At 37.0% G+C, this 19,399-nt stretch overlaps 2 protein-coding genes across 2 annotated transcripts; one reads left to right on the forward strand and one right to left on the reverse strand.

Annotated features, from left to right (window-relative positions):
* Positions 1–2,777: 2,777 nt before the first annotated feature.
* Positions 2,778–10,691, forward strand: ube3a (ubiquitin protein ligase E3A). Its single transcript, XM_020918945.2, is given in 12 exon segments — positions 2,778–3,035; positions 4,207–4,250; positions 4,441–4,706; positions 5,800–6,977; positions 7,078–7,222; positions 7,360–7,565; positions 7,761–7,818; positions 7,821–7,924; positions 8,008–8,163; positions 8,244–8,317; positions 8,403–8,546; positions 9,509–10,691. Coding segments are annotated over 11 exon segments (2,454 nt in total). The 5' UTR covers positions 2,778–3,035; positions 4,207–4,248; the 3' UTR covers positions 9,630–10,691.
* Positions 10,620–18,559, reverse strand: cnga3a (cyclic nucleotide gated channel subunit alpha 3a). The gene is made up of 9 exons (XM_055164719.1): positions 18,381–18,559; positions 15,855–15,966; positions 15,374–15,454; positions 15,106–15,282; positions 14,654–14,713; positions 14,038–14,238; positions 13,814–13,915; positions 13,615–13,721; positions 10,620–12,096 (listed from the first exon to the last, which is right to left on the reverse strand). The coding sequence occupies exons 2-9, from the start codon at positions 15,953–15,955 to the stop codon at positions 10,700–10,702; spliced, it is 2,226 nt and encodes a 741-aa protein (XP_055020694.1). The 5' UTR covers positions 15,956–15,966; positions 18,381–18,559; the 3' UTR covers positions 10,620–10,699.
* Positions 18,560–19,399: the final 840 nt, after the last annotated feature.

Consider the following 19,399-nt stretch of genomic DNA (forward strand, 5'->3'; position numbering starts at 1 on the left):
TTTGAAAGATTTATGTCTGAGCAGCAGCAGCAAGTTGTACTTCTTGATAGAAAGCTTGGCAGCAGTGGATTGATATATGAGAAAATAGTCCCTCAACATGCGACAATTCATGCGATGCAAGGTTTGTTTTATTTCAAACATTATTCTATCATCACAGACATTTACACTGATAGCCTGGCGTAATAATTGTTTTGCTTCGAGTGTTTTATGGAGTGGGAAAGATTGAGAACTGGATGGAATATTTAAAAAAGTGTCTCCACACATCTCCAACACTCTAACTAACTAGGAAATGAGGTCCTATGTCCAAAATTCAGAACTGTTCCTTTAAGGGTAAAAAGTCACTGTACATTTTGAATCACAGAGGGCTTTTTGACTTATGTGGTGTTACCCTTAAAAGCATTTGTCCAGTAAAGCTGGTTCAATCCTAACCATCACAATATACTCTTGATGTGCCCTTGATCGAGACTCTTCACCCATCTTGTCTGCTGAATGCCTCAAGTACATTCTTGCTGCTACTTCTATTTTACTATGCTAGAAATACCTCTTACTAAGCCCATACTACAATTACAACCTCTACTGCTATTTCTAAAACTATTGTATTTCAGTGTAGCCATGCTGCTTCAGATTGCACTTAATATTGTGTTTCTCTGTCACAGTTTTATAAGGATTTTTCTTCTATATAATTACAGTACATTCTGCATCTGAACAAAAGTAGATGCGGCTTTTAATTATAATGAGCCGATGTAAGTCTTCTGAAAATAAGAGCAGGTGTTCAGCTATTCACACCACACAAAACAATACTGTATATAGCCTTAAGGTGTGAAACAGGCTGATAATATAAAATGTGTTGGAGGCTGAGGACTATAGATAAAAGTGTATTAAAAATTAAGAGAATGTGCTGCATGAAGTAACACGATGAGCCTTAGGAGTTGCGTTGGTGCAAGTTTACATGAGCTACAAACACGGGTTTCTGTATACAAATCTAGTGGATGAAAGTTTGCATACATTGTCAATTAAGAGTACAAGTTGAAATATCTGAGGTCGAGTGTATATTGTCAGTGAAGGAGAACTAATTTGTATTTCTCAATGCCCCCACCCTTTTAAAATGTATTTCTCAAACTGTGACAAATTTACTACTGGTTTCTTCAAGTGTGGTTTTCTCTGTAGTTCATGTATTTGTCGAGTTTTGTCAGTTTATTCCACCTTTCTGTCAGTCCTTCAGAATTAATAGTTTGTAACAAGTGTATTGTCAAATTTTAATCCAATAGTTTCAACCCAGTATCATCCTGATTTAGACCTGATAATAATAATAATAATAATAATAATAATAATAATAATAATAATAATAATAATAATAATAATAATAATAATAATAATAATGAAAAAAATTAAAACACTGAATATATATATATATGAAAAAAAAAACATTGTGCATTCTTGTATAAACAATGATTTTTAAATTTTTTTATTTATTTATTTTGGCTTGTTCAGTGATAACAAGATTAAGATAAATTAAAAAGTAGGCTAATAACCCCGTGAGGCCCCTTAATTATATAGAATATATATAGAATAATAAAGAAATAGACTGGAAAGGGCAAACCTCAGTTAAAGCCTCATCACAATTTGTCAAATTTAGCCCAGTCCTTTTTGTGGAATTATAGCGGCGCTTAGTGGACAGCAGAATGTACTGCAAACAACAAGCACGTGGAAACTAAACATACAATAATAAAAAATAAAATAAAATCTTTGTGCTGTTTATATGTTGTTCTCTTGCTTAAACCTAACACGCGCCCGAGCGTATGATAATTATTTCATAAATGTTTATTATTTGACCTGGCTTATATGAATTGTCTTTTTATTCTAAGCTATAGGCTGTAAAGGTGGGAGCAGAGTGAAAATGTCAACAGCCTGACTGCCCCATCGCTGTATGTAAAACTGCGTGAAAGGGGCACGCAGACAGAATAACAAACATCCCTGCAACAGCGTCAAGAGAAATGCGCATGGATCGGATCATGCATAATTTAGACGGGCCTATTGTTGAATCAGATGACAAGGGAGCACCCGCTGTAGTTTTTATGCTCGATATGATTTATGGATACTAAATATCTGGATGAAAATGAGAAGGGCTTTGCATCTTCTCCATCAGCGTCCCTGTTCTGCGCCATCATAGTTTTAATTCATCATAATCCCCCACGTGGCATCCCCATTTCGGTTAATCATTTCACACTTTCACATTATTATTTATTAAAAACTTTATCAACCCTGTCTTTGGGGCAATTTGGCTCCGTTGTGCATATTAAGTAAGCTATTTCTTGGCAATACTTATATATAAGCCTAATTGATCAAAACTTTAAGCTCGATTAAGTGCAGCATTGTTTGAAAACTTTGGATACAGGCCTAGATAGGATGCTGCAAAAGTTTCGAACATTTGTGTGAGCTTGATAGGACTAGGATCCCGTAAATAAGTAAATATAGATCAAATATTAGACTTTTAAAAATTTTGGTTCATTGGTTTAGGTCTAAATGCATTTAGGCTTTTTGCGCCCCTCCAAAGAACCGACTGAATTTAGTTTTTTTTGCGCCCCCCCTTCCAGAAGAAGGGCCTGCTACTAATGGGATTAAATGTTCAATCAACGTAATGAAAGGGGATTATGTGAATGAATTAAAGAATAAGTAAGTAAATAAATAGCCTAAACGTGCATAGATTTACGCAGAAAACCAGAGCCCACCCTCTGGACCACCCACATGTCCATATTTGTTGTGGAGGTGGGGGCTCCACGCGCTGCATGTTGGGATATGTGCTCTTGTTTACAGTACAGCAGCACAGTGCAATAACAACTATTATTTGAGCTAACATTGCTAATATTATATCTGTTTTAGCATCGATACTCAAGGAAATCGCAAGGGCTTAGTGCTAAACTGCGGATTGTTCGGTGTTTGCGGGTTGATTTGTCACAAAAATCTGATGTTGAAGTTTCTCTTGGAGGTGCTCGTGTGATTTTGCAGTGTCACAGTCCCATCAGCCGCTGCCCCAGGTCAGGTTAGTACATTACAAATCATGTGGTGTTAAAATAAAAGAGCTTTATCGTGGATGCATAGGTGTGCCTGGTTGTAAATAGATAATATGCCATAGCTGAAGTGTTAAAGGCTTAAAGGTTTATTGTGTTTGACTAGCACTAGCAAGGAAGAACAGCTGACAACTATTTTGCAATGTCATGTTGATGTTGAGCAGTCTAGGATGTTGACACGCTGCTGTTTTTATGCCTCTTTGCTGCTTAAAATATCAGTATTAAATTTATCAGTGACAACCCTTAAAGCCATAACACATTTTATTTATACATGACACCTGCTCATAGAATAATAAATAATGCAGCAGTTGTTTCTTGGCCTAAAAGAGAAAATGTGCTTTTGTTATCTATTTTTTGTTGCCTTCAGTATGTAAATGATCTATTATTAGTAGTAGCTGTAAGTTTACTTAGTGTGACCAGATTTGTAAAATAAAAACTGGGACACCCTGGTGTGTGGTGGTTGGTTATAATAAAATTGTGCATCAAGTGTGTAATTAAGGAAAATTGTTATGCATTTGGCCCATTCATGACTAACGTGTGTCAGTATATTCAGATTTTCTTTGTGTTTTGGTCATTTTTAAGCATACTTTTCTGTATTTTACCTAAACAAGTCACAATGTGTGCATCGCTTTACCATTGGCAGGTATCAAATTGGTTAAAAATAGGGACACCAGGGACATTTTTAATATAAAACTGGGACAAATCAATGGTTTTGGATGAATCCACTGGGACAGAGGACACAGGGCTCAAAACTGGGACTGTCCCGGGGAAATAGAGACGTCTGGTCACCCTAGGTTTACTACTAATATAAAACACTAAACACTAGTTAACTTGCAGAACAACATAATGAGTTATAGAAGTTACTTATTCAACCCTCCACAGTTAAATGTTGACCACCTAACATGATGTCACTTATTGAATGATAAGTTGATCTAGTAATTGTCCTATCCTAGTAACTGGCTTATTAATTGTCCATTGTGTGTGGAGTAGTAGGATTGTACTGGTTAGAAAATACTGACCTATCTTATAATTTTTCTTTAAATCCATGGAAGACTTGCTTGAGACGGCTACATCGCATTCAGAGGTTGAGAAAATACATAGAATAATGCCTTGTTTTATCATTGTTTGTCATTAACAGTGCCATTTCAGACCTGCAGGAGTTATACCATTTACAAGCTGAATGTAAGTTAAATCTTAACTTTTACTGTTAAGACTTATATTCAAGTTCTGCTTTTTAGAGTGTAATACTAATTTGCATTTTGTTAATTTTCTCTGAAATGCATTGTACTGACAACACAGCAATGACCTTGTAACCATGTTTGTTATTGTTCATTTAAAACACATAAATTTACCCTTCCCTTTCCCCTGACAGGAATAAATCAGCTGCCAAGACTCTAATCGAGCGGTACTTTCGGCAGCTCACAGACGGCTGTGGAAATGGCTCCTGCACAAATGAGTTCTGCGCCTCATCTCGAAACTTTAAACCTTTGGATAAAAATGCAGCAGCGGTCAAAGCTCTGGATCTGTTTAAGAACAATGCCAAACTCTGCGACCTGCACATCTCTAAGAAGGACCCACCCTCCATCTCTGGAGTGGACAGACAGTTCAGCACTGAGGACCGCAAAGGCGACTTCTCTGGTAAATTGTCTACACTCACAAAATAATTATAACTGCATAAATCACGTTTACATTACAAGAGAGTGAAGAAATGAAAAACCAGCCCAGCCTTTTATAGCTGGGTCTTGGGTTCCCCTCAATTGACTCGATTGGCCATTTATGCACAGCGCTTCATTTAACGACAGCCCTGAACCATAATGTAACAATTTCTCTTGAATGGCCAATTACCCCAATATCATCATTTAACTTTATGTTTTTAAAGGTCCTATATTACACAAAATGTTGAGTTTTAAACCATGTGCTTTTACCTCACCCAAAACATGTCCAGATTTGTGTTTTGTTTGAGTAATCCTTTATTATTAGACTGTCTACATCTCCAAAGCTCAGTATGTTTTCACCTTACGATGTCATGAAGCAGTAGTTTTCTTTTTTTTTTTACCTTCTGTTAAGTAACAATTGGCAATTCCAGGGCTGAAATTATCCAGATGGTTCTAGTGAAGATGTATTGAGTGGAGCACTTCCTGTATTACTCAGTCTAAATTATGCAAGGTTTGTGTGGTAAACATGTTCAAATGAAACCAAATGCAACTCCAGGTTTGTTTTTGATGAGGAAACAAGATTATAACATGAATACCGTAATATGAGCCCATATACATTTTTATCCCTTTATCAACAAAAAGATTTCATAATAATTAGGGATGTAACAATAACTGAAATATTATATGTTATTGTATCGTCAAAAGTTTCACAATAATATTGAAAGCTGTCACAATATATCGAATTATAAGTTCCTTTGCTTAAATGCTATCTTCTTTAGTAGCAACAGCTAATAAACATCGGTAACTACATATCCCATGATTCATTTCAGCGCAGACAACATGTAGATATATGTTTTTACTTGAATTCTTGGGATTCTGACAGTAATATTTCGCACCAAAATCTTGCCATGGTATTTTTAAAAACAAAAAAGTATCTTATCTAGAATTATATTTGCCACTCCGAAATATCGCAATAAATATCGTACCATGAGATTTGGATATCGTTACATCCCTAATAATAATTAAAGGTGTTCATAAGGATTTATTTATTCCTGAATGCCCTTTTCTCCCTACAGACATCCACCACCTGACCGAAAACAACATTTGTATGATGTTAAGTTACTGTGAAGAGGTCCACGATTTTTCTGCCGCTGCTCAAGCCATCGGGCGAGTTTTCTCCAACTCTGACTCTCTCATGAAGAGTTTTATAAGAGAAGACACCAAAAATACCACACAACCACCTCCCCAAAACCACCCAAACAAACAGGACGAATCAGAAATGGGTGCTGCTGCTTTTCCAAAACAAGACGCTAGTGAAATTTTGGACTTGAGTGATATCAATGTAGATGTTAATGTAGTGAGAAGAGTCTATGAAAAAATCTTATCTATTGACGAAATACACGGCGCTCTTGTGGACGCCCTGATTTTCCTTACGCCAAATTTGGAGCTGGATTTGGAGTACCTTGATGTGTATGAAACTAACCCTGACTACCTTAATATATTCATAATAGTAATGGAAAATACAAACCTCCATAGTCCTGAATATTTAGAAGTTGCTTTACCACAATTTTGCAAAGCTATGAGTAAACTACCGGAGGAGGCACTGGCCCGGTTAGCCAAAATCTGGTCCCAGTTCGGTCTGCCTCACATCCGCCGTATGATGGAGACATTTCAGCAAGTCATAACTTTCACTGTAGTCAGCAGCGAGTATGACACAGACAATTTAGTCAACGACGATGAGACGGTAGTAGCAGCAACTAAGTGCTTAAAAGTAGTTTTCTATGCAAGTCTTTTAGGAGGGGAGCTAGACGTAGGGAATAATGAAGAAGAGGAAGAGGATTTTGATTCAGAGGAGCTATCACTTCACGAGTTAATGGGAGAGGAGCGTATTTATAAGAAGGGACCAAGAGTGGACCCTTTGGAGACCGAACTAGGCATGAGAGCAATAGACAGTCGAAAACCACTCATCCCGTTTGAGGAGTTTATCAACGAGTCTCTCAATGAGGTTTTGGAGATGGACAAGGATTTTACGTTCTTCAAAGTGGATGAGGAAAGCAAGTTTTCGTTTCAGACCTGCCCCTTTATACTCAATACAATTACTAAGAATCAAGGGTTGTATTATGACAACAGGATCAGGATGTATGGAGAGAGGAGGCTGACAGCTTTCTACAGCATGATGCAAGGACGTGAGCCAACGCCTTTTCTAGAGCTAAAAGTGCGGAGAGACCATATTATTGATGATGCACTGATCCGAGTAAGGAACAAAATTACATAACAATATATTCATTAAAAAAAATCTAAAATAACAATGAATAGTGTTATTAATAGTGCTTTATAATGTGTTAAATTTGCAGCTGGAGATTATAGCCATGGAGAACCCATCTGACTTGAAGAAGCAGCTGGTGGTGGAGTTTGAAGGAGAGCAAGGTGTAGATGAAGGAGGCATTTCCAAAGAGTTTTTTCAATTGTTTTTAGAGGAGATTTTCAACCCAGACATAGGTGAGATGCAATTAGTGGAAATCTTTACTGCAAATTGTCTTCTGTTTCTTATTTGGTGCTACTACTGGTCACCACACATTAGACAACCTTGCAGTACATCTATTTGAAATCTTAGGGTTTTTTTCTTCTTTGGACAGGAATGTTCAGATATGACGAGGACACTAAGCTGTTCTGGTTCAACCCGTCGTCTCTGGAGAACGACGCCCAGTTCACTCTGATTGGAATTGTCCTGGGTTTGGCCATTTACAACAACTGTATTCTGGATGTGCACTTCCCCATGGTGGTGTACCGGAAACTCATGGGCAAAAAGGGCACCTACCAGGACTTGGCCGACCTCAACCCGGTAACTATAACATTTGTGCATTGCTTGTATTTTAAAACATAAATCTGGTTTCCTGTCATTTTGATTTCAAGGTATTTTTACTATTCAGACCTTGGCAACTAAACCATATGTTGACGTGCATTTTCCTTGTTATTACGTTCCTTGACATGTTATAAAATAAGTCAACATTGCTTTGTTGTATTTTGTCCTGTACAGATGTTATTTAAGAGTCTAAAGGATTTGTTGGAGTACACTGGGAATGTGCAGGATGACCTGAGCTGACCTTTCAGATCTCTCAAACCGACCTTTTCGGAAACCCAACTTTATACGACCTCAAGGAAAAGGGAGACCAGATACCAGTAACCAAAGAAAATAGACAGGTGAGGGATAATGATACAGTATGTACACACTACTGATTTGTTGTTAAATATATTGCGCTTTAATTATGTTTTTTTTCCTGTAGGAATTTGTAGAGATGTATGCTGACTACATCCTGAACAAAAGTGTGGAATGCCAATTCAAAGCATTTAAAAAAGGATTTCTAATGGTCACCAATGAATCACCACTGAAATATTTGTACAGACCCGAGGAGGTGGAGTTGCTCATCTGTGGAAGCAGGGTAAAAAGTTATAGTTTATTTTGTTCTTCATAGTTTTAGCAGCCTAATATTTGTTATTGTAACAAATGCTTGTATAATAGCAACTGGACTTCGATGCACTTGAAAAGACAACAGATTATGATGGAGGATATAATAAGGACAGCCAAATAATCAAGTAAGTTTAATAGTTGCATACTTTTAATATAAATCTTGTAAACTTAGTTTCATCTGTTTTAATTGGTTGGCTGACATTGACACAGAGACTTCTGGGAGATAATCCACTCCTTCAGTGAGGAGCAGAAGAAGTTGTTTCTTCAGTTCACCACAGGGACAGACAGAGCTCCTGTCGGAGGACTCGGGAAACTCAAAATGATCATCGCCAAAAATGGACCGGATACTGACAGGTACAATTCAGCCAAATGTAAAAGCAATATTTCAGCAATATTCTTCTGATGTAGCAGGGTTTTTCCAGATTTTTTCATGTAATCAAGTAAAATTTGCTTTGACTCGGTACAGATATATGTTATCCACAGATCTTCTAGAATCTAATTATGTTTTTTTTTTTTTTTAATCAAATCAGGAAGTAATGCTGATGCACTGTTAGCATGCTAGTTATTGTTAGCAGTAGTGTGACTTCCAAACTTCACCATGACCACTGAAAGTTGTTCAACATGGATGTGAATATTTAAGATTCCAAGAATGAATTTGGAAAGTGAGGAATAACTTTTCACTGCTGCAAAAAGTTTATAATGAACTAGTCGTTAGCACAGTATAGCATCCATACACATTCACTAAACTTTCATTGCTCAGATTCCACCTCCACTAAACTATTTTGATGCTGTCAATCTTTTTTTGGGTGATACAAATGGCTTTCTTCCCCAGTAAACCAGCAGATGCAGACATTGCACCCTCTGCCTGTGTCTTGTATACATATTGCATGATATTTAACACTTTGAAGTATCTAGAGTGCAGACACATAAATTATACTGAAGGAAATACCAAAGTACCAGTAACAGGACCATTAATGTTCAGTATAATATTATTTTTCAGTATTCATATTTGTGTCATGAAAGAGGAATTCAGTTATCAATCCTAACTGACCATTCTGCTTAGTTTGAACTCAATTGTACTGTACTCATGGATCTATTAAAATAATTGTAACTGTACTGTACTGTACTATACCACACTATACTGTACCATACCACACTGTACTGTACCATACCACACTGTACTGTACCGTACTGTACTGTACTATATCACACTGTACTGTACTATACCACACTGTACTGTACCATACCACACTGTACTGTACTGTACATACTGCAGCTCTATTAGTAATGGTGTTTCCCATTGCATTGTTTTACAGATTACCAACCTCCCACACCTGCTTCAATGCCCTGCTGCTCCCAGAATACTCCTCCAAGGACAAACTGAGGGATCAACTCCTCAAGGCCATCACGTACGCCAAAGGATTTGGCCTGTTTTGATCTTTGTGAGGGGAAGGGTACTATAAGCATAACAGGGAAATGTCTTTTGCCAGAATATACTACTATAGTGCCTGTGCCTTACAAATTCATGGTGCTGTCTCTTTCCTGGTGGGCATTTTGAGTATTACACTCCATCAGGCTTATCAAAGATTTTGTTCACCTGTATTCAAATTATGTTTATAGTATTTTTTTTTTGTAGCATGGCATTTTTAAAACTGTGAAAGTGCACTGAGATTTATTGTTTTAACAAGTAGATATTTTATATAATGTAATTTATTTTTAGCCTTTTATTGCACGTGTAGACTGGTGTAGATTTCACAGACCACAATGGTGCTTTGAAGTATGGCTCTTGTCATAATGTAGCTGTTATTATGTGGCTGTGTAAGTTGCTAAATTCAGAGCTATATAATGCACAGTCGAGACAAGAGACAATGAAGTTCATACATTGCATACACCAAGAGATTTGAGTGCCTAAGTCACACTATTATGATACATTCAGGTTTGTATGTTTTCCTTTTGTTTGCTGTGATCACATTTTGCACATTTGCAGTGCCATTTTCATTGTAATTCTACACCTATATTTCAGTCAAATGTCTCAGGAACGTGCACAGATAATGCAAATTTGTTAACTCAGTCCACTGAACCCAAACTAATTTATTTGCATGAGATGGCATTGTTTTAGTTTGTTACTTATTCTTACAAAATTTAAACTTGCACCTCACTTTTTATCATTTTATTATTATTTACAACATTGCATATTTCCAATTTAGCACATTTGCTGACACAGAAAATGGGCATATTATGAATCAAATGCACGAGATGACAAATGAATTGCTGTATACAATAGCACAATGAACAATCGTGAAAAGGTCAATTATTTTTGTGCCGAAACTAAGCACATCTATTTAAACAAGTCTATAAAAAAAAAAAACTTTCCATGGTCTGGTAAACACTTGCAGGACATGAACCAACTGCCTTAATAAAGAATATACATCTGCATACACTGTACACATTTGACACAAGTTGAATGTACAAATTAAATATTAAAAATTGAAAAGCAAATTGTTTGACTATTGTACTTTTTTGTCCTTGTCAGCCACTACCTCAGACAGATCTTGCGGTTGTATGGATTTCACTTTTGCCTCCATGTCTGTGACCCTCTTCTTCATTCTGGTTTGTGTCGACGTGAACTCTGCCATGAGCTGTGCAAACTTACCCTGCATTGAATCCAAGTTAGTCTGCAATTTTACTATCTTTTCCTCCAGATCTTTAGGGTCCGCTCCTGCGTTAGCGACTGCCTCATCGATAAGGTTGTCTTTCATTAAAATGGCTTTACCTTTCTCTTCCAAGGCTTTTTTAGCTTCTGGGTACTCAGTTAAAGATTCCATCAAATCGTCTTTGGATAGGGCAAAAAGATCAGAATACCCCACACTACGGATATTTGCTGTTCGTCTATTCCCAGCTTTACTACCTTTGATTCCCAAAATACTAATTTCACCAAAGTATGCACCATCACTAAGCACTACAAACTGCGTTACCCCATCGTCGGCAACCACAGCCAGCTTCCCTTCTTTGATAATGTACATTTCTCTTCCAATATCTCCCTTTTTGCAAATATAATCTCCTGGGCTAAACACCTGTGGCTGCAGTTTGAGCACCAACTCAATCAACAACCCTGCTTCACAATCCTGGAAAATACGCACTTTCTTCAATGTATCCAAATGCACATTGATGGCGATTTCAGCTTTTAATTTATCAGGTAGGAATTTCAAGACTTCTTTCTCATCACATGTTTTCTTCTCTGTCCACAAATAGTCAAACCACTTGATCACCCTGGCTTCTAAATCCTTGGTGACTTTTCGAAACTGCATGTACTGTTTTATGGAGTCAATTTTGGCTTGAAATTCAGCACGGGAGGCATTCATGTTAGAAATCATAGCACCCACGTTACCGACGATACTAGCGAAAATAAGCACACCGGTTAAAAAATCAGCAATGACAAACAAAAACTCCACATCTTTGACTGGAGGTGGGGTCTCTCCAATGGTAGTGAGTGTCAAAGTGGACCAATATAAGGAATAAATGTATTTCCTTGCCAATCGTCCATGCTCCGGGTGGCTGATATTAGGATAAACCCAAGTGTCCGTCCCAAATCCAATTGTTTTTGAGATGGCAAAGAACATACATGCATTCCAGTGGATAATAACCAGGATGTAAAGCACAAGATTACTAATTCTGAACATGTTTGGGAAGCTGGTTCTGGTCTCAGTCCGCTCGAAGAACTCAAAAAGTCTGGCCATTTTACAAAGGCGGTTGAATCGAAACTCTGGATTATTGTATCCAAACTTAAAAAACAGCAGATCGGTTGGGATCATTGAAATCATGTCGTATTTGAACTGAGGTGTGGTTCTGTATTTGGCTCGCAATTTCTTGGCATCTTTTACCAGCAGACCCTGTTCCAGATATCCTGCAGAGAAGATTAGGGAAGATTAGACACCCAGCAGATACAGCTAACAAAGTCCTCTTCTTTTCCTTTCAGCCATTACACTGAATGATCTGGTCCTGTCCTATACTCTGCATCTTATCACATCAGCAAATCAGCTTCATGTCCTCCTTCACCACTAGGACTGTGTATCATTAAGAAGTTGCTGATACAATACATACCCGATACAGTGCACTTTTGATTCGATACGATATATTTCAAAACGATTTGATACGGTTCAATAAAAATAAAGGCTAAATAATGAATATGATACTAAAATCTTTGTTAAACCACTTCTTGTGCAAAGTTCATATGAAACACACCAATTTTACTCATCAAAACAGTGAAAATGTCAAATGTGTGGCATAAACGAGTTTCCTTCCACTGAAGAAGCAACAAAACTAGCGCTGTAACAAAATAATTGAGTAAAATATAACAAAAAATACGCTTGACAATATATCGATACAACAGCCCATGATATCGATGCTGTATCATCACATTAGGTGTTACAATATATCGATATTTTTGCACACCTCACCGACTAGGGCTCGTTTTAATTAAGAAGTTGCCGATACGATACATAACTCGATACAGTGCACTTTCGATTTGATATATTTCAAAATGATTCGATACGGTTCAATAAAAAATAAAGGCAAAATCATGGCTGTGATACGAAAAGTCTATGTTAAACCACTTCTTGTGCAAATTTAATATGATAAACGCCTGTTTTAATCATCAAAACAGTGAAAATATCAAATGTGTTGCATAAATAAGCTTCCTTTCTCTAAACAAGCAACAAAACTGTAGCACTGTAACAAAATAATTGAGTAAAATACACCAAAAAATACTCTTGGCGATATATCGATAGAGTAGCCCACGATATCAATACTGTATCATCACATTAAATGATATGATATATTGATATTTCGATATTTTTGCACACCCCTATTCACCACCATCTATGAATACCATCTTTTCACATTTCAACTTCTTTTATGTTTTTGGAAACACATGCCCAACTTGCTGTCTCATTCAGGTTACATCAGGGCTGTACATTCAGAGTACATCATAGTAGTAGTACGAGTATATAAGATAAAACTAGTTGGATGTGTTCAAGTTTGTAGATTCAAGACAAAAGTAAAAAAAAAAAAAAACTCAACATTTACAGTTATTTGTAGGGAAGTTTTAAGGTTCTGTCAATGTGAAAAATTAACCTGTAGGATTCTTTTGAGATTTTCAGAGCAGCTGGTATCATTCTTTCCTTCCCTCTACTGCGCCCCTGATTTGACTAGAAAGTACATGGAAAATTATTGGCAGTTCGAGATGCAGTGCGCATACTGTAAAGTAGGCTACATTTGCAATGCACATCTAAACCTAGGAGACCAATAAAATGAAGCAAATACATGACACACCTTGCATTAAACCTGAGCACTGTGGCATTATAAAACTGTGAGATTAGAATAAATCTAATAGCATATCATTCAATTTCCAATAGAGACTGACCCGTTCTTGACCGTACAAATGTATCTGTGTAATAGATGAAGTCTGAAGTGTAGTCGAGGAAAATCCACAACTTTGTGTAGGTGTCTTGCAGTTCATTAAAACACGCTCTGAGAAAAAAAAACACACACACACACACAAATGCGACAATAAAGAGTTAAATATTTTCATCTTAAGTCACAAAAATAAAACAACATTTTACCTTGTTACAATCATGATAAGATTGTAAAATACTGGTGCAGCGATAACAGTCAGCCATCTGTAATATATGTCTGCAGCTGGATCCATAATCCAGATTTCTTTCCTAAAAAATTCATCAACATCAATTCACATTAAAGTATGGTATGAAATCTTTAAAAATCTGTTCAAACTTTGGAAAATTCTTTACATTTTACTGGCATTTGTTACTGAAATCACAGTACTTACGGCGGTTCCTCTTTCTTTTTATCATCTTTTTTATCATCTTTCTTGTCATCCTTTTTTTCATCTTTCTTTTCATCTTTCTTTTCGTCCTTTTTCTCCTCTTCTTTTTTGTCGTCTTTCTTTTCGTCTTTTTTCTCTTCGTCTTTTTTCTCTTCTTCCTTTTTCTCTTCTTTTTTAATCTCATCTTTTTTGTCTTCCTTTTTGCTATAGATCACAGGTTCAATTTATTTTTATTTGTGGGATATAGGGATGAGGGCGTGCCACAGGGCTATAGGATCACTACCACTGAGGGTTTCTTGATCAGCTTTTGTTTTTCACCATTGTACAATGCAGGTCATACTCTGTCCAGCAGATGGCAGTACAAGGTAAGTTTTTTTTTCCCTTACTGTACAATCATACAATTGTGTTATAAATATTCTTCCTGCATTTTTTGGGTGAAAACAAGCAAAGGACCAGTGGACTTTAATGGGGAATGTAAAGAGAAATAGATACTAGGGAGGTATCTACAACAGTGGCTACTAGCTACTTTTTACTGAATGTATTGACTGAGTTCTACAATCCATATTCTGTTTTCTACTACTTTTTTTTTTTTTTTTTTTTTTACATTGTGCACACTTACTCATCTGTGTTGTTGCAGTTATTCATGTTGTAAGCAGCCAGAGGCCACTTGTTCGCAAGACTTGGAGAAAAAGGAAAAAGTAATGCTGTGTTTAAAATTTAACCACTTAATCAGCCTTGGTGTTTGCATTAACAAGAAATTATTTCAGTTTTTATTTTTGCAGTAAGGTCCCTGCTTTTTCAATTCAATGTGGTTTGTCCCTATATTCCAAAAGAACACTTTTCATTCAGCCGAGCAGCTCTCTCCACCCTGTTTTCTAGAATGCCTCGTATTTTGTGATTCTTCCGTAGAAGATCTTTCCCTTTACATCATTTGTAATGCTGCCTGGATCAGACTTTTACATTGAAATGTTCAGATCCTGCTCAGAAGTTTGAGGATGTGCATGTTTCTTCTTCATGAACACCCCATGTCCACCCACACCCACTACTGAATATTCATGCCTGCTCACTCACTTTCTCTTGCGTATTGCGTCATTAACCCCCACAGATTGGGTGGCGTTGCTCCCTCGACTTGCGATATCTTGGAGCTCTGGACCCCTGAATCTCTCCAGGAATGAGTCATGGCGCTCCTCCTCCATGTGACCTCTGTGTGTGACCCAGGAGCGCAGCATGAGGAAGAAGTGAGAGAGCCTACACAGTCAGGGCAGGAGACACACAGCAGTGACACCAGCCTACACTACACTCAGCATTATTCAAACATGTGTTATAATGGTGAGTTTACCGCGCCATCGCTCCAGCCCCTGTGAACGAGGCTCGGGTGGACAAGGCTCTGTCTGACACCTCTTCATCGCACGAATGAGCTCTGAAGCATTTAAATCAGGGGAAAAGAAAGATATTGATGAATTATAACAGAGGCAGTACATAACCACTAATACTACTAAAAAAACTAAAATTGTGCCAAAATCTAGTTATACACAAAACTTTTGACACATGATACAACTCTTTTACAGGAATCTATCTAGAATTTAGATAATGATCACAAGTACAAAAAATTTGTCCAGGTGCTGGTGTTCTTTAAGTATTACTGGTACTAAACATTCACAACCCAGTGGCATTTTTAATCACTGAACAACGACAGCTAATAATTGAATAACAAGAAAAGAGTTTTCAATAATGCAACTATTTTTGATTAGAACATTAAGTTAAGAGGTAAACAGACTTCAGTTATAGTCCATTATGTCTGATTCAACAGTGGCACACACCTGTTGTCTCCATTTTCGATGACAGCCAGCTCATCGTCAGTGGAGTGGGTGGACAGCCGGTGTCTCGTGACGAAGGACTTTTCACTATGGATTTTGGACATTTTCCTTCCTCCTGGTACAATAACATTAAGCATTATTATTAATAGTGTAAAGGCACAAAGAGATAAAAAGGTGGTTCCATTCATATAGTAAAATATCCTGCCAAATATTTAAAAAGTAAATGTTTTGACATTTTTAGTTTTTTTGTTTATGTCTTCCCATTTTTAAAAATGTAATTATAAAAATGATGCATATATTGCATAGAGTCATATCTGTATCATGTACCATCAGTTTTGTCTGTCAAGATACTGTATTTTACCAACGTGACATTATTTCTTCACAGCACTGATGAAGTATTTTTATTATTTAAAATTTACACAGTGAACAAAGCACACAGTCACATCATTTTACTTGCAGAACATGAGCATAACCTGTTCATATAATAATGCAGTGTTAGCCATGTAAATACTACATCTGTCTGTCTCGTCGCTCCTAAAATAAATCTTCATTATGTCCTTAACACTAAACAGGATCAGTAGCTTCTCTCTGTCAACGATGAACTGCTTTTTAAAATAACTAAGCTATGGCTTATGTGTGAGCGCTGCTGCTGCTATGTTCAGTCATGTCTGCACAGGTTAAGTCCATTAGAGCTCCACTAAAAAAACTGCACCACGGGGACATGAGTACACTGAGGCTACACTCTTACTGCCCTTAAGACAACGCACTGTTTATAATAAAAACAAACAAACAAATGAGAATGGTACCCACACATTTCCACTGCATCATGCCAGAAGTCATCCTTCTTTTAATACATTTACTTAATACAATTAGTTAGTTACAGCACTTGTTTATATACTGTATGTTTATTTATAATACAAAGAAACAAGAAGTATGGTTTGTTGTGCTAATGTATTTTCCAGACAATTTTACAGAGCAAACTAGACAAGAAAGCACCATTATTCTTCTGTATTGGAACCAATGCATATGCTATGCTAGTGGTTACAAAACTCTCTACTGAGTGCCTGAAATTACATTACAACCTTAATGAATTACTAAATCCATATTTTAGTTTTATGAGAGAATGGAATCAAAAACAGTCTCCAGTTTGTCTAACTAATGTAACTTTAAGTTTTGTTCTTGTAATGATTGCACTATGCAGTCAGTGATGTGCTATCATGAAAGTGGGTGTGAGGGCTAAAAGGAAAATAGTTTGAGAACCTACACGACAAACACTGACTCAGATTCTGCCTATAGTGATTTTTATATGAATGATTTGTTTCATGTATTGCTAGACTCTAGTTTATTTAAAAAGAGAAAATATGTCTAAATAATAAAAATAATTATAGATGTGATTAAAAAGTACTGTTTCCTAAATTATAACAACTACATTAATTAACAAAAATATAATTTACATAGATAAATATGTGTGTTAACAGTGCAGGTGTAAGTAATGTCTGTGTGATCTCTGGGAAACACCAATGCTTGTAACACGTGCTCTTGTAGATTACAGCTAATACCAGGGAGTTAACAGCCCCCTCTTAATCAAATCAGTGCAGCAGGTCCACAGTGAGGCTCAGCACTAAAAGTAACCTGTGTCTGTACCTTCTAAGTTACATCACTCTCAACCCACTGCCAGAGATACGTATCACATATGGATTGACTTATACTGTAATAGGGCAGCACAACATTGACTGTTGTTAATTAATACTAATTATTATAATTGCTAATGTAAATGTCTAATAACAATGCTATAAACAACTCACAGTAGTAGTAACAGAGCCAAGAGGCAAAAGCTTTTCAACTCTCTACTGTCATCTCTAGTGTGATGTTCTCATGTGATCTTTGAGCCATGTCGTCCTGTTCACAAGAGTCTTCTTGGGGGCTTTTTAAAATGTATTATTTATTTAATTTATATATTATTTATGTATTTATTTATTTATTTATTTTTTTTGCCAAACTAGAGAAATTCTGCAAAATCAGCTATTTGGGGCTCCCCTTATTAATCCAAAGACCGCACAAGGCTCCAGAGTAAATACATTAGCCTCTGTGACATGGCAGCCTACTGTCAGACATGTTAAATCAGCTCCATTGTCTGTTTAATGATCACTTAGAACAGTTTCCTCAACAAAGCCGAAATGTGCATTATGATTGATATTGCTGGAGATTATCTGTTCTGAGGTTCCCCGGGTCAAAACCCACTAAGAGGCTTGTGATTTAGCCTATTTGTAACTTGTAAGATGTCTTTTCAAATTAGACTGCTTTAAATCTTTATGTTTGTCACATATTAATCCAAAACACCTAGAAAGTGGGATGGCTCAGATCATGTATGTATAGTCCCTTCTTGCTGCCGCAAGTCTGATTTAGCCTGTACATACAATGCGTTACGTAGCTTAATAAAATAAGGTAAATAATGAGACTAATGTTGTTTTCACTGAATACGAAAACTATTAAGAGAAAAGATAACATTTTGTGAAGGCGCATGCTCACCTGAAAGCAGCCTTCTCACGATGAGTTTTCCAACTCTCCAAAACAGACCGTTCCCATGTGACTGCTCCCGTGCAACTCCATCATCCAAAGCAAAGTATTATAATCTCCGAAATATGGCCTTTGTCATCCTTTTATCCGCGCACAGGGTCATTGAAAAGGCCCGGAGAGCGCACCATGGCTGTGGGAGGCGGAGGATGAAGTGAGCTGGAGCGGACAGTCCGAGCGCCAGGGGGAGGAGCCTTGGGCCTCTGCACCTGCTCCATAGGAGAAGATCCAGGACCTGCTCCTGCAGTGGCACCAGTACTGTGTCTGGTCCATGCTCATTCACTCCCAAACTATCTTAAATTAGGTCAATATTTGTGTATTTGTCTGAAACTCCTGCAACACATTATCCACTTCATCTGAAGATGTACGCTTACCTTGCTTATAGTTTATCTGTCTTTGGTTTAGTTTCTCTAGACCTATAATGATATTTATTCATGTATGTATGTTTGTTGTTACAAGTACATTGTTACGACCCTGACCCTAGCAGAGCTGGGTTGTAACAATGTACTGTATTTATTTATTTGTTTGAACTGGGGCATTTATTAAAACCACTGACATGTATAGGCTATAGCCTCCAAGCCTTATTAAGATAAGTGTAAGGGCACCTTACCATGTAAGCCTACAATATATCATTTTGCTTGTGGTTAAAATGTCTATATATATACTATAGTAGACTATCTCAGGCCTGCCCCCTCAGCATCACCCTGAGGCAGAAGGTTAAAAGAGAAATCCTTTTGCCGTACACAAGCCTGCTCTGATAATCCCAGCTTAGACCTGAGAACCTGCTTCAGAGCCCTAATGCCCCCTCCTGGATATGTGCGCTCAGATGAACACACACGTTAATCAGATATATGAATAATACAAAGGATTCATCAGGCTAAACATTCTGATTAGTGTATTTAATTGTGATTTAATTGTTTATTTTTTTTATTTTCCTGTGTGTGTTCTTTCTCTTTAAAAGATTAACCTGTCTT

The sequence above is a fragment of the Boleophthalmus pectinirostris genome, unplaced genomic scaffold, assembly GCF_026225935.1.
Source record: "Boleophthalmus pectinirostris isolate CB_2022bp ecotype Guang Dong unplaced genomic scaffold, ASM2622593v1 HiC_scaffold_7, whole genome shotgun sequence".
Classification (NCBI taxonomy): domain Eukaryota; kingdom Metazoa; phylum Chordata; class Actinopteri; order Gobiiformes; family Gobiidae; genus Boleophthalmus; species Boleophthalmus pectinirostris.

Coding starts and splice junctions, on each gene's coding strand:
- cnga3a (XM_055164719.1), bottom strand. CDS start 15,955: ATGTCCAAAATCCATAGTGAAAAGTCCTTCGTCACGAGACACCGGCTG. Junction 15,283..15,373: donor GGGGCTGGAGCGATGGCGCG/GTAAACTCACCA, acceptor CTGACTGTGTAG/GCTCTCTCACTTCTTCCTCA. Junction 14,714..15,105: donor GACGCAATACGCAAGAGAAA/GTGAGTGAGCAG, acceptor TTTTTCTCCAAG/TCTTGCGAACAAGTGGCCTC.